Source organism: Pseudophryne corroboree, chromosome 8 (assembly GCF_028390025.1).
Source record: "Pseudophryne corroboree isolate aPseCor3 chromosome 8, aPseCor3.hap2, whole genome shotgun sequence".
Taxonomy (NCBI): Eukaryota; Metazoa; Chordata; class Amphibia; order Anura; family Myobatrachidae; genus Pseudophryne; species Pseudophryne corroboree.
Window position 1 is genome coordinate 479,034,460 of NC_086451.1, and position 15,716 is coordinate 479,050,175.

General features: G+C 48.1%; 1 protein-coding gene across 6 annotated transcripts in view; it reads right to left on the reverse strand.

The window, feature by feature from the left end:
- Positions 1–15,716, reverse strand: part of DACH2 (dachshund family transcription factor 2) — a 731,638-nt gene that overhangs the window by 37,533 nt on the left and 678,389 nt on the right. For all 6 annotated transcript variants that reach the window (XM_063938387.1, XM_063938386.1, XM_063938385.1 and 3 more), the window contains 2 exons: positions 9,576–9,719; positions 8,285–8,350 (listed from right to left, as the gene is read on the reverse strand). In XM_063938387.1, coding sequence (XP_063794457.1) covers positions 8,285–8,350; positions 9,576–9,719 — 210 coding nt within the window. The remainder of the gene's footprint in view (positions 1–8,284; positions 8,351–9,575; positions 9,720–15,716) is intronic.

The window sequence follows — 15,716 nt, forward strand, 5'->3', positions numbered from 1 at the left end:
CACGTTCCGGGCTGTACTTGAGTCAGTCGACTGTCTCTGTAACAAATATGCACATTGATTGGCACCTTCTGAAACAAGGTAATGAATGCGTCTGACCTCGTGCACAGACCCCGTCTTAAACCACAGTCAATAGAACATTAAAGGTTTGAACTATACATGGCAATAGAATAACGAAGACATAAGGGAACATGAAAACATTGGGCCTAGTTCATACCTGATCGCTGGGCTGCTAAAATTGTTGTCCTGCGATCAGATAGTCGCCGCTCAAGGGGAGTATATATTTGCCATGCAAGGGTGCGATCGTATGTGTACGCCGAGCTAAAAACCCCTCAGTCAGCGGACAGCTGCAAATCCGTTCACACCTCACTCACCAGTGAATGGTTTTTTACCAGTGTGTGCAGTCCCCAAGCTCGCTGAACTCCTGAACATTGACTGACTAGACGTACACGTAACTCACTTGTATCCCTACGGTATACCTATCTATATGACTTTACTTGCCCCTTTATCTGTTACCTACTTGGCTGTTGTATAACAAACCGAAGACAAATTCCTAGTATACGCAAGTATACCTGGCCAATGAAGCGGATTCTGTGCGCAGCCCAGGACTTACTCCTCCAGTGCGATGAGAACAGGCTGATCGGGGCCGAAGCTGACATCACACACCCTCAATGAAAACGCTTGGGAACGCCTGCGTTTTTCCGGACACTCCCAGAAAACAGTCAGTTACCACACACAAACGGCCTCTTCCTGTCAATCAGCGTGCAAATGGCTGTGCGATTAGAGTTTTCGCACCAGCCTGTCGCTGACTGGCGATGCCTGTTCTTGTTTGGCAACGCACGTACGCATTGCAGTGCATACGCAGTTAATCGCTGATCGCCCACTGTGCGAAAAACGCACGGCAGTAATCAGGTCTGAATCGGGCCCATTGGACAGCTGTAATGCTGGAAAAACACGGTTCCAATACAGAGATTCTTCTATCTATCGCCATTTTGGAAAACAGGCTTTTTAAAAAGGTTGACACGGCATTCAGTTTTATTCGCCTCCGTGATTTCTTTATAGCCTTAAAACAAAAAAAATTCATCCAGAACTAAAAAACGTACCTTGCACATTGTACCTTCCATGTGGAGTTTGCAAACCTAGACGTGACATTACCACAGTATAACGGACTCCCTACTGACAAGCATCAGATGGACGTGGGCACCATATTACAAAAAGGATATCCTGGAGCTAGAAAAGGTTCAGAGGCGGGCGACCAAACTAATCAAGGGTATGGAGATGCTGGAATACGAGGAAAGGCTTGCAAGGCTAGGCATGTTTACATTGGAAAAGAGGAGACTAAGAGGGGACATGATCAACATCTACAAATATATAAGGGGTCAATACACAGAGCTTGGGAGGGACCTGTTTTCTATAAGATCAGCACAGAGGACACGTGGTCACTCGCTTAGGTTAGAGGAGAGGAGTTTCCGCACATTGAGGTGAAAAGGTTTTTTCACAGTAAGGACAATACGTGTTTGGAATTCCCTGCCTGAGAGAGTAGTAACTGCGGACTCAATTAAGACCTTTAAGAATGGGTTAGATAAATTCCTATTGGATAAAGATATTCAGGGTTATGGTGCGTAGGCACACATTATAGTTAATATAACTAGTCCTAACATAAAAATAACTAGTCCTTTAATAAGACTGCATAGCAGACCACAAATAGGTTGAACTCGTCTTTTTTCAACCTTAGTTACTACGTTACTATGACGTTATACTATTTGTATTTATTTTACAATGTTTTATAGATCTGCGCAAATGTCGGATGGTTTAAGCTGCACAGAGTCTCGTCATTGTGGAGGTGGAAAACTCTCCTGTGAATCCTGGTGCAATTATCTTCTGCTATTAATGTTATTTGTCCACTATTCACGTGTTGTGCTGTGGCGTTTCAGTGCGTTGGAGTTACGTAGAGATTGCGCAATGTCTTTAAATACTGTAAATGTGTCTAAGGCGTTACTCTCGCATTACAGGGAAATTTCCAGCCATTAATTTGGATGTCAAAATTAATTTGTGTACATATTGGTCGTCCATCAATGTTATTACAAGGGTTGGGGCCACTAATTCTTATTTCTTTTAATAAGGAATAACTAATGTCTGAGCCCAGAATGAGAGTGTGCAGCCTAGCACTATGGGGTCCACAGAACGCACCTGCAGACACAGACATGCTAACGAAGCCGCCAGCTGAAAGTGATGCATATAAATGGGCCTGACTGCAAAGACATCATGCTAATGCCATTGTAAGCTGGATTCACAAAACCTGTACTCAATAATTCACCAGCAGTGGGGCTCGGAGATGCTGACGAGCAGAACAAGCTCTTTAGTGCGGCATCTCTCAGGAGCGCTGTACAAATAGACCTACAATCGAATCCATTATGTGAATAAGATGTAGATGCAGTTTTAAACATGTTTCCAAACACTAACTCAATTAAATCGCAGAGATCTTGTGTCATCAGAACATTGCATAATCTACTTATCCGGGCATTAGTATTCCGAGCGCACAGCCGGATACACCGCTCAGAGATGCGTCCGACCAACTAAACACACATTGCGCATCTAGGTCCCCGATTTGGAGCCAGACGCAATCTGCACGCAATGCCAATGGTTACATACAGTAGCTGATCGATTATCTGTAAATGCTATGTGACAAATGCTGAAATCTGCTGCAGCACAAGGGGGTGTTGCGATCCGGGCAGACAGTGAAAGAAAGGTGGCGGAAAAGGGACGCGTGACCCTGGGTGGTGGCTAGTAGTGCACGCAATCATGGGCCGTTCAGTGGGCGTGTTATGGGAGTGTCAGGGGTGTGTAAATGCAAGCGGCTGCGCTCCCAGACGCACAGCCGCAGCCATAGGAAGCTGCGGGTATAAAGTGACACAGCACCTGCCATACGGCTGCTGCAGGTTTCAATGGTGCAATCGATGGTGGCGACTAAGGATGCGCTAATCAAGTATTACAGCATGCACAGGCGCTAAAAGTGAGCGTCTCAGTCCTTGCACAGTCAGCCGCACTGACATAGACAAGGGAACGAGATTGTAGCAGACATTTACATAAAGTAACAGACGGGCAACCGCCAATATACGCTGCTGCCTGCGCTTTTGCATGTGAATCAGGCCCACAGAGAGCGCATTCAGAATACATGTATCTACTGTACGACGGGTATTTCTCACGGTAAATGTCATTTGTCAGCATAACATTTCCTGTGCTTGTAACTACATACAAGGACGCTGGCATTTGACGACTTCACCCAAACTCATGTGAAAAAGAGCGGCCAACCAGTCATTTTTCTACTTTTAAAATTAGTGAGAAAACAACGCAATTTCTGGTAAAAAAAAAAAAAAAAGAGAAGGGGAATCTTATAGCTAAAAAGTAGAAAATGGAAAAGAAGTTGCTACTGTAGGTAATCCCAAAAGGTGCAAATGAAATGGTGTATTACTACCAGCGCTGAAAGGGTAAATAGTAAAAAGAAGATACTTATTCCACCTGTTTATTTAGTATATACCCTTATACCGCTGGTAGTTTTACACCATTACAGTCATTTTCTTTAGTGGGATGGTTATTATGAGTGGGGATAACAGTCCCCTCCTCAGGGAAGAAGTAAACCTTGGAACGGAGACGTAACTTTTTTTTTTTTTAAACCAATTTCAGGGACTCGTCGGCTTTCCTATAACCAGCTCACAATGGTTACAAATAAACTGCTACTACTGATAACCAGCAACGCCTGCCACCTGCTTGTTGAAGGGGGTCTGCCGCTACCCTTGCTCACAGAGGAGTTGAGAGCCCTGGACAGCCAGGTGGCAGCACCTGCGAACTGGATATGGCACGCGCCGGAACCGGCAAAACACCGGCTTCTATGGACCGCATCAGCTGCTGCCCATAGAAGCCAGATTGGGCTGCATGAAAAGCAGGAAGTGGCTTCCCACAGAAAACACACTCTCTGCTTATCGCAGCCCGGTCTGGCAGTCCCAGAGGGAGGAATTACCTGTCTTGTGTGTGATTGGCAGGTAGCACTTCCAATGGGAAGTCACTGCCAGTCACAGCGTAGCCACAGACTGCAACTGGCGCACTAAGGTGGCGGTTTTTATTGAGGGGGGGGGGGGGGCGAGGCTGCAGGCCATAAGTAAAGGACAGACATGCGCACATTTTCAATGCCACTTTACACACCACCATCGGACGCACCACTGAGTCTTGCACCAGCCTTATGCCAGATTATGGTGATATAAGCGACTGACTCTGCAACTACTTCAGCGTAACATCCGAGATGTTCCCATAATACGCTCATATGGCGGTACATCTCTGCGCCTGAGTAGCCAGTCACCGCCCATGGACACCTTTCTGAGGCCGCCTCTGCGTGCGCACACTATGTGGCACATGCGCAAGAGAAAAACATCGACGATTTTCACGAATATCAGAATTGCGTGCGACTCAGAAATGTGCCGACGCTTATTTTATTCATTTCACAAATGAGTTTCCGGATTTCTTCCAGTTTCTGGAACTAGTTGTAAGAATGAAATATTACATCAAAAAAGGGGTTTGTGCCCCTGAGGACCCCCACAAAACAGCGCTGGTGATAAAGGTTTAATTACGTGTTATGTTACGCAGGGCCGGACTGGGGCCGTGAAGCAGCCCTAGCACGTCAATGTGTGCGCACGTGACAAAGAGGCGTGGCTACGGCTCACGGGGGCGTGCCCCGATTCTGGTGGTATGGGGGGGGGCTGGCCTTGAAGAATAGCCCCCGTCTATCTGTATACTGGCCATGGACGGATGGGAGGGCGGGTTAGCAGGGACTCGGGAGACTGCGCTGCTCAGCCGCACCCACTCTCTGTGTGGCTGGAACGGCCCAATAGGCCAGAAGTGGCAGATGTGCCAGTCCAGCCCTGACATCAGGTGTAACACCGCTCGCCGTTCTCATTAGCATGTAGTATAGAATAGACACTGGCGCTGTGATCATGATGTGGGGTGAGGTGCGTTACACCAGTTTCCCGAAGTCTACGCCCAGCCGCTCCTGATATTCAGCATGGTGGATACGGGGCTATAAACCTGCAGGTGGTCTGCATTTTCTGCACACAGACGATCTGGTAATCCCGGCAATGAGGGGCTGCTATAGCTTAGTGGTGCTGCCGTAATAAACGTAGGGCCTAATTCAGTCCTGATCACAGCTGTGCAAAATTGCACAGCGCATGATTATCAAATGACTGCTCATGCGTATGCACCGCAATGCGCAGGCGTGTCGCCAAGCAACAACAGTGTGGTGCGAAAATTTAAATCGCAAGGTGACTGACAGGAAGAGGATGTTTGGGGGTGGTAACTGGCCGTTTTCTGGGAGTGTCAGGGAGACCGCAGGCGTTCCCAAGCGTTTTCAGGGCGGGTGTGTGACGTCAGCTCCGGCCCCAATCAGCCTGTTTGTATGGCACTGTAGGAGTAAATCCTGGGCTACGCACAGACTGGAAACATCATTCGATGCTGAGAGAGTTGTGAATGGATTTGCAGATGTCCGCTGTCTGGAAGAATTTTTGCACGGCGTACACATGCATTCGCACACTTGCACGGGGTGGATTTTCACTCTCTATGGGCGGCGGCTATCTGATCGCAGACCGCTGCAAAAACGCACATGTCTAAATCGGGCCCTTAATTCTGAACCGGAAACCCCCAATAGTATTACCGCACACAGGCCAAACTCTGGTAATGGGGTCTTCTATATATGGCTAATGTACATATTAAAGACTGAAGGCATTCAAACTGTTACACTTTTGCTGCTAGGGCATGCTGGTATGTGTAGTTCAGCAGCAGATGGAGCACCACAGTGTGCCTACCCCTGATATAGTGTCTATATATTACCAACCCTGACAGTGCAGGACACTATTTCATAGAGCAACCTGTATTCTGGATGCTAGAATTTAGCAATTCCGTTCCTGCATTAAAATATCTAAATGCGCCGTCTGCCCCTGTAACTAGCGATCAGCGGGAAATGATTCAAATAGTCCTAACGTACGACTGAGAAATCCTGAACCTTGCTGACAACATTTTACAGCCAGCCGGGAAATACGTATAATCTGCCCCGTTGGTGGTCTGCTTCCGTCATTCGCCTCTATATTTAGTTCACTTGGGCCAGCTTGGACGAACATGAACCAAATCCATGTACTGTAAGTGCAATCGGTGTGTGAGCAGCGACAGGAGCGGGTTGGAGCAGATAAGGGGATTATGGCTCAGAGACAAAAACAATGGCTCTCTGACTGCCCACCATGATAGAACTAGTAGCTATTTTATAGAATACACTTGGAGGGGTCATTCCAACCCGTTCGCACGCTGCAGTTTGTCGCAGCGGTGCGTACGGGTTGGAACTGCACGCGTCAACTGTCAACGCAGGTGTGTCCAGGCATTTGGAGGGCGGATGTCTGACGTCAATTCCGGGACCTTCGTCGCTGGATCCGTCGCACAGGGTAAATAAGTCTGAACCCTGGTCTTGTTTTGCAGGAAACTTTTTTAGCATAGCAGGGCTGCACAAGCGATTGCAGCCCCGCTATGCAGAAATACACTCCCCCATAGGCGGCGTCAAGTTGATCGCACGAGTAGCAAAAAGTTGCAGCGTGCGATCAACTCGGAAAGAGGGCCTTTGTGCGACAGATATACAGTCATCCCGTAATATCTACAACAGATTAGTGCACAGTTATAATAATCCTGTGACTCCAAGTTCTTATTCACAGACTCTGGGGTCATCTTGTCCTTCAACGTGTCTCTCCGGGGTTCGACTCGCTACGGAAACCCCACACCTCGTCTTCTGTCACCTCTAGGAGGAAACGTGCCGGACGTTGTCTCCTTACCACAGTATCCATTTAATCTCTCCAATGATTACTTGTTTTTACGCTTTATAATGGGTACAGATTGAGCAAACAGCTTCCCCCAATAAAATAACGCCAAAACTTAGCCAAGGAATAAACATGCAGAAAGAAAGAGACGGTCTCTCTGCGCCCGTAAAAGCATGTTATTTTCTGTTCAGCAGTTCACGTTACTGCTGTTCATACTAATTAATTAAAGGAGCTGTTTCAGTAATGTGCAAACTGGGAATCTGAGAAACTGAACAGGCTTTTAGGTCTCCGGGAGAAGTGAAGTCAATCCGGGCGCAAGCAATCAAATGTAATGAAATCACTTGTCAGTGCTAAGCTTGCAAAAACTGTGAAGTTTGACTGGGGAGTAAAAGGATTATAATTAGATTTCCAATAGGATAATAACTAAATGGCAGGGAGCAGTAAAGAGAAAATATTACGTTCTTGGCTAATGGCTGCTGCTGTTCAGTTTAGACGTTGTTTTTTTCCCTTCTGATCGGTGCATTTGTAAGCTGCGCTAATTTGATTTGTTTTTACCAGCAAAAAAAAAAAAAAAAATAGGTGGACGTTCATTCGTGCCTGAATGTATTTTGCAAAAATCATTGATTTGAAGGTGCTTTCACCAATGCCCAATATTTATTACATGCAAAGCGGAGCTGGGCGGATGGCGGTGTACCGGGGCTGGCGGGCGCTGAGCCAACGGCACAGAGATTACAGTGGGCAGGTGGCACCCGTGAGGCCTCCGCTGTCACACTGTAAGTGGCATTACACAGAGTCGCTCAGCAACGCCTGCTCCGCACACAACACCGTCCACTGGTTACCATTAACGTCCTTGCACGTGGGTATAACAAGATACCACACACATACTTCATCACAGTCGTCATGTAATACAATACGGCGTGTCATTCTTACTTACATGCATTCAAGTCGCCGTTTTATTGCAATGCAAATATATATATATATATATATATTTATAAAATACAATTTATTTAAATTCTACTGAAGAAAATAAAAGGATATGTAGAGAGAAGCTGGAATATACAGTGTGAGCAGTACCGATGCCCCAGGGTGTAATTAACCAAGGACTTGTCTAGATTCACACATTTCAGTCCCCCGTCCACTTTCACTCACAAATCCCCTTTCTATGTAAAAGGTCAGAGGAAGAGAATGAGGAGCAGGAGAACTGACAAGGAATGATCAGATATGACCCAGCTGGATCAGGCGGAACAGGAGTCTATAAATCAGTAAATTACTGTGTTTTATGTCCAGCCGCTTTCTGCAGAGAACACCGGACAATAAAAGAGAATATGACAAGTTCAATTCCAGAGGGTTTAAGGCAGAGCGCCTATAATCCCGCGCTAGGACAGGAGACTCTGTCAGACATTCTTATGGGACAGGACGGATCAGGGGGGGCTGCGATACATTACCTTGCATGGGGGGGCTGTCATGTTGGGAACCGTTGTGTTCTGTCTCCATCTCAGGGATACAGGCATCTGAAAGACAGCAAGGAACCGTTACTTGTACCTGAGCAGACGCGCATTCCGCCAGCAATTAGCGTAATATCGACTGCAAAACACTGGATACAATAAACCCTGCTACATAGCCCCCCAATGGCTCACACAGCTTCCAGAAGAGCAATAATGTCCCAAGTAGCCAATAGCTTCTGTCAGTTCAAAGACTGCGCTAAATAAATGGAAATAAAAATTCCACATATATAGAAGGAGCCACAGTCATCTTGGTTCTCTGCTGCACCTAGGTGCACCATGGATTACTAGCACAAGCCTTTCACCTATTGTGATCTTTCTAATTTCTCTAACTCCCTGTTCCCCCTCTCTGACCATCACCTGCTCACTTTTATCCTCTCTCTACTGTATCTGCTTCTCCATCTCTACCACCTAAGACTACCATCACTAATCGTAACATTCAGGCTATCGACACCACTTCCCTTTCCTCCCTGTGTGACTCCCTTCTCTCTCCTATTCTCTCTCTTCCCTGCCCTGAACAAGCCACTTCCCTATACAATGCACCCCTTACCTCTGCGCCCCACCAACCACTATTCACCCTCGCAGATCGACACCTCAACCCTGGCACACCAAATGCACCAGATATCTGCAAAAATGCTCACGTACTGCCGAGCGACAGTGGAGGAAATCACGTAATAAGACAGACTTCCTCCACTACAAACTTATGCTCTCATCCTACTTTGCTGCCCTTACCCTCTCAAAACAATCTTACTTCAAAAACCTCATCTCCTTCCAATCCTCAAACCCCAGGCGCCTCTTTGCCACTGTCAACTCGCTCCTCTGCCCACCCCTGCCCCAACTCCCCTCTTCGCTTTCTGCTCTTGACTTTACCACCTACTTCACATCCAAACTTGACTCCATTCGTCAGGACATAACATCCCACCAGAACCTGAGCAACCCCCCCTCCTCCATTTCTATTAAAGGGAAAGATGAAGAGGGCTCCATCTGTACTGTACGTTACAGTATACAGTGTGCCTTTCATACACTGTGCTCTTGTGAATCCCCGGGATTTGCACCCTGGGGTATTTTGATACACCCGCTCCCCCTGTGATATGTTATAATTGGCAGTAGGTTTCATTTCCATACATCAGTATTTTTGCAGCCAGCTATTTGCCAGAGCACGACTGCGGTTTAGATTTGTGTGTGCAGCGGCGTACAGCATTCCGCGCCGCCCCCCTGTTGCCAGCCCCCTTACCGTTTAACATCCGGAGACCCTCTCCTGTCGTGGCTTGTTTAAGTGCCTGCTCTACTTGTTCCCGTCGCTTCGACTCAAACTCCAAGGCCTCCTGTAATTTTCTCTTGGCCTTTTTCTCTTTCTTCAAGCGCTTCTGAATTGTTGCTGCAAGACACAAAGATTGCCCGTGTTACAGACGCCCCTCAGTCCCCCGGATAGAGCTGTGCTGCGCACTTTCTCAGACCGGCCCTGTAATCGCTTTCCCCGGGTAACAGCTGCGTGACATCAATGCTGCGGCTGTAATCCACGTCTTACATACCGCGCCTGGTGTATTGCGCTGAAGATAATCCACAGGTCCTGACTAACAGATATACAGTAAGACGCACAATGCAATGGCGTTCTGCGCACGCCGGTCTGACATTACTGGAACGGCGCAGCAGATCGCAGTCACATCACAAAGAGAGGATTTGCCAAGCAGCATACTGCGCATTCTGTCACGCAATAGCTACAGCAGCTGTATTACATGAGCCCTATATTCTACAATGTAAATATTGCACATCCATTACTATGAAGACGGATTCTTTGAAAGGCTGAATGGAGAGCACTCTATCAGTTCCGATTCTGAGCCGCCCGCAATTTGCACGCAATCCTGATGTTCACGTAGCCGGGCAATAGCTTGCAACTCTGCATGCGCAAATCTGAAAACCCCTACGGCGCACGCGCTACACAGTGAACGCACAAAGGTGCTGTTGTGCTGGCGACAGAGGGTATCAGGTAGGTGGCAGGAAAGGGACAGCCGCACAGATGTACGCAAGGGGAGGAGCTTGTAGCAGCATTTGCATAAACGTGCAGACGGGCACCCGCCAATAGACGTTGCTGCATGCGAATAAAAATCAGGCCCTAGGAACGACTGTCATCACTGAGGAACAGAGTGCCTCATGCCTCAAAGATATCACTAGTTCCTGATTGTTGACAGGCTGAATACGGTTTGATCTGAAGAAATGGCCTCGGCCAGTGGTGTATGTGACGTGTTGCAGAGACAGAATACAGAACCCGTTTGCCTATTCTGTGCATGGCTGCATGTAACACAACATGACTCACGGAGCCTCACGTTGTATGTACTATTAATCTTTGAAGTGTCATATGTGGTTTGGTAAACGCTCCGCTCATCCGTGCGCCATTCATCTGCTAATTCTTACAGGTTTTTGACAAATACGATTTCACTAATCCTCAAAGTGCCTCATCTCCGGCGAGGGCCGAGGCTCAGCAACGTCTCAATTATTTACATTCAGCGTTTGCATCAGATGAAAGGGAGAGGGGTCAGTCTCCTGCCTGACAGTCCGGGGACTCTCCCTATAAACGCGTCGGGTCTGCAGGTGACTATCCAGCAGGTCTTGTGAATAATCTGCAGAGCGATAATTCATATGTGAATGGCATCCTGCAATGCAGGGGGATGGCTCTGCACGCAATGTGGCCCTAGGCAGATATGATTATGGGCCCCCTAGGTATTGGATGATGAGCTGTGGGGAGGGAGGGGGGGGGGGGGGTACTCAATCCAATTCCATTTTTACTTCAAAACAACGCAATGAGGACACTTCATACATCCCAATATGCTGGGATATTGTATTGTAGTCCACAGCAGGGGTCGTGGAACTACAAGTGCCAGAAGCCTACAGATGGTCTGAGCTTCCTCTAACTATGGGATGATGACAGGTGATAATGATCCAGTTCTGTGCGATCCCAGAGGCAAGCTGTGGGGGAGGGGTGTCAGACTCCCATGCCGTGTTCCGCGTGCAGACTCCAGTCTCGTGTTCCGCGTGCAGACTCCAGTCCCGTGTTCTGCGTGCAGACCCCAGTCCCGTGTTCTGCGTGCAGACCCCAGTCCCGTGTTCTGTGTGCAGACTCCAGTCCCGTGTTCTGTGTGCAGACTCCAGTCCCGTGTTCTGTGTGCAGACCCCAGTCCCGTGTTTTGTGTGCAGACTCCAGTCCCGTGTTTTGTGTGCAGACCCCAGTCCCGTGTTTTGTGTGCAGACCCCAGTCCCGTGTTCTGTGTGCAGACTCCAGTCCCGTGTTCTGTGTGCAGACTCCAGTCCCGTGTTCTGTGTGCAGACTCCAGTCCCGTGTTCTGTGTGCAGACTCCAGTCCCGTGTTCTGTGTGCAGACTCCAGTCCCGTGTTCTGTGTGCAGACTCCAGTCCCGTGTTCTGTGTGCAGACTCCAGTCCCGTGTTCTGTGTGCAGACTCCAGTCCCGTGTTCTGTGTGCAGACTCCAGTCCCGTATTCTGTGTGCAGACTCCAGTCCCGTGTTCTGTGTGCAGACTCCAGTCCCGTGTTCTGTGTGCAGACTCCAGTCCCGTGTTCTGTGTGCAGACTCCAGTCCCGTGTTCTGTGTGCAGACTCCAGTCCCGTGTTCTGTGTGCAGACTCCAGTCCCGTGTTCTGTGTGCAGACTCCAGTCCCGTGTTCTGTGTGCAGACTTCAGTCCCGTGTTTTGTGTGCAGACTCCAGTCCCGTGTTCTGTGTGCAGACTCCAGTCCCGTGTTCTATGTACAGACTCCAGTCCCGTATTCTGTGTGCAGACTCCAGTCCCGTGTTCTATGTGCAGACTCCAGTCCCGTATTCTGTGTGCAGACTCCAGTCCCGTGTTCTATGTGCAGACTCCAGTCCCGTGTTCTGTGTGCAGACTTCAGTCCCGTGTTCTATGTGCAGACTCCAGTCCCGTGTTCTATGTACAGACTCCAGTCCCGTGTTCTATCTACAGTTGGCACCTCACCCATGTTCTATGTGCAGATTCAAATTCCATGTTCTATAAACAGACCCCTTCCATCCCATATTTTATATATACAATACTCCAATTGCATGTTCAATGTACAGATGTGTCCTCAATACGCCATACAGCGCGAGATGTCTGGCGTATTGAGCAGCCAGGTCCCACGCAGCTCTGCTTAGGTTGGGCGTCTTTTTTTGTTGTTGCTGAAAATGCATCTTACTTGCAACACAAAGTGACTTGTACGCACAAGGAGACTGTGCTGATTAATTTATTATTATCCTTTATTTATATGGCGCCACAAGGGATCCGCAGCGCCCAATTACAGAGACCATAAATAAGCAAAACAGGAAAACAGCACTTACAGGTGAAGACAATATGAGACAAGTAGAGGGTATATAAACATAGCTGCGTCAGTAGAGGACGCTGACATAAGTATCGGGGGGCAGAAAACTGCGGGATTTGGTGCCATCACAGGGAGTATGGAGTAGAAGACGGTTTTAATAAGAGAAGGAAAAGCACATGAGGGAAGAGGGCCCTATTTGATATGACAGTTGTATACTGTGTGTGACTGAGGGGGTCATTCAGGCCTGACCGCTAATGCCGAAATCATCAAACTGCGCACATGCGTGGGTACACACATTGCGGTCGCCTCCCTGATGTATACAGAGCAGAACAGAACTTGTGTTGGAAAAAAGCTGCGGCTGCTACATTGTAGCACTTCATGTACAGACTCAGTCACACACAGATATACACACATCACATAAATCAGCACAGTCTCCACGTGTGTCCTAGTAACATTGCGATCTCGCTGCTATTAAGACGCATTTTTTGGCAAAAATAAACGCCCAGTGTTAGAAGATTCTTACTCGACATGACATGCCAAGAGCGGATGTCTGGCGTGACTGCAGCAAAGATGTATGAGGTCATACTAAATCTGTACAAGCTGAGTATACCACTGAGTATATCACTGGTAGAATGGAATTCTGTGATGCAGATTTATACCCTCTCAGTGTTGAGCTTGTATATGTGTCCTGCACATTAGGGGTCATTCAGAGTTGTTCGCTCGTTGCCGATTTTCACAACGGAGCGATTAATGCGAAAATGCGCATGCGCATGGTACGCAGTGCGCATGCGCTAAGTATTTTAGCTCAAAACTTAGTAGACTTACTCACGTCCGAACTAAGATTTTTTCATCGTTGAAGTGATCGGAGTGTGATTGACAGGAAGTGGGTGTTTCTGGGCGGAAACTGACCGTTTTCTGGGAGTGTGCGGAAAAACGCAGGCGTGCCAGGAAAAAACGCGGGAGTGTCTGGAGAAACGGGGGAGTGGCTGGCCGAATGCAGGGCGTTTGTGACGTCAAACCAGGAACGAAACGGGCTGAGCTGATCGCAGTGTAGGAGTAAGTCTCGAGCTACTCAGAAACTGCTAAGAATTATTTATTCGCAATTCTGCTAATCTTTCGTTCTGCTAAGCGAAGATACACTCCCAGAGGGCGGCGGCCTAGCGTGTGTAATGCTGCTAAAATCAGCTAGCGAGCGAACAACTCGGAATGAGGGCCTTTGTACCAGCATCAGAGATAATAGGATTTTAATACCTACCGGTAAATCCTTTTCTCTTAGTCCGTAGAGGATGCTGGGGACGCTTCAAGAACCATGGGGTATAGACGGGATCCGCAGGAGACATGGGCACTCTAGACTTTGAATGGGTGTGACCTGGCTCCTCCCTCTATGCCCCTCCTCCAGACTCCAGTTTAAGGAACTGTGCCCAGGGAGACGGACATTTCGAGGAAAGAATGTATTTTTAAATCACGGTGAGCATCTTACCAGCTCACACCTCAAGCATGCCGCAGAACGTGGCATTCCATAGAACACCAGACAACGGCATGAAGAATATGCAGCAATATGCTGACAGAAACCGAAACACAACCTGTGTGTAACCACAACTAATAACTGCAGATACAGTCCGCACTGGGACGGGCGCCCAGCATCCCCTACGGACTAAGAGAAAAGGATTTACCGGTAGGTATTAAAATCCTATTTTCTCATACGTCCTAGAGGATGCTGGGGATGCTTCAAGAACCATGGGGTTTATACCAAAGCTCTAGAACGGGCGGGAGAGAGCGGATGACTCTGCAGCACCGATTGACCCAACAGGAGGTCCTCCTCAGCCAGGGTATCAAACTTGTAAAACTTTGCAAAAGTGTTTGAACCCGACCAAGTAGCTGCTCGGCAAAGCTGTAAAGCCGAGACCCCTCGGCAGCCGCCCAGGATGCGCCCACCTTTCTGGTATAATGGACCTTCACCGATTTCGGTAACGGCAATCCAGCCGTAGAATGAGCCTGCTGAATCGTGTTACAGATCCAGCGAGCAATAGTCTGCTTGGAAGCAGGAGCGCCAACCTTGTTGGCCGCATACAGGACAAACAGATCCTCCATTTTCCTAATCTGAGCCGCTCTGGCGACATAAATTACCAAAGCTCTGACCACATCGAGAGATTTCGATTTCGCCAAGGCGTCAGTAGCCACAGGCACCACAATAGGTTGGTTCATGTGAAACGATGACACCACTTTTGGAAGAAATTGCTGACGGATTCTCAACTCCGCTCTATCCTCATGGAAGATTAAATAGGGGCTTTTGTGAGACAAAGCCGCTAAATCAGACACCCGCCTTGCGGATGCCAAGGCTAACAGCATGACCACTTTCCAAGTGAGGAATTTCAACTCAACCTTATGTAAAGGTTCAAACCAATGAGATTGCAGGAAGTGCAACACCACGTTGAGATCCTATGGAGCCACAGGGGGCACAAAGGGAGGTTGGATGTGTAACACTCCTTTAACGAAAGTTTGAACTTCTGGAAAGGAGGCCAATTGTTTTTGGAAGATAACCGATAAGGCTGAAAACAGAACCTTAATCGAGCCCAACTTAAGACCCGCATCCACACCATCTTGTAAGAAAAAATGGAGAAAACGACCCAACTGGAATTCTTCCATAGGAGCCTTCTTGGCTTCACACCAGGACACATACTTTCTCCAAATACGGTGGTAATGTCTCGACGTTACTCTTTTTCTAGCCTGAATAAGAATAGGGATGACTTCACTGGGAATACCCTTTCGGGCTAGGATCCGGTGTTCAACCTCCAAGCCGTCAAACGAAGCCGCGGTAAGTCTTGGTACACGCACGGCCCCTGCTGTAACAGATCCTCTCATAGAGGAAGAGGTAATTCCTGAAGATCCGGATACCAGGTCCTCCTTGACCAGTCTGGAACAATGAGGATCACCTGAACCTTTGTTCTTCACATGATCTGTAGCATTTTTGGAAGGAGTGGAAGTGGAGGGAACACATAGACCGACTGAAACACCCACGGTGTCACTAGGGCGTCCACCGCTATTGCTTGA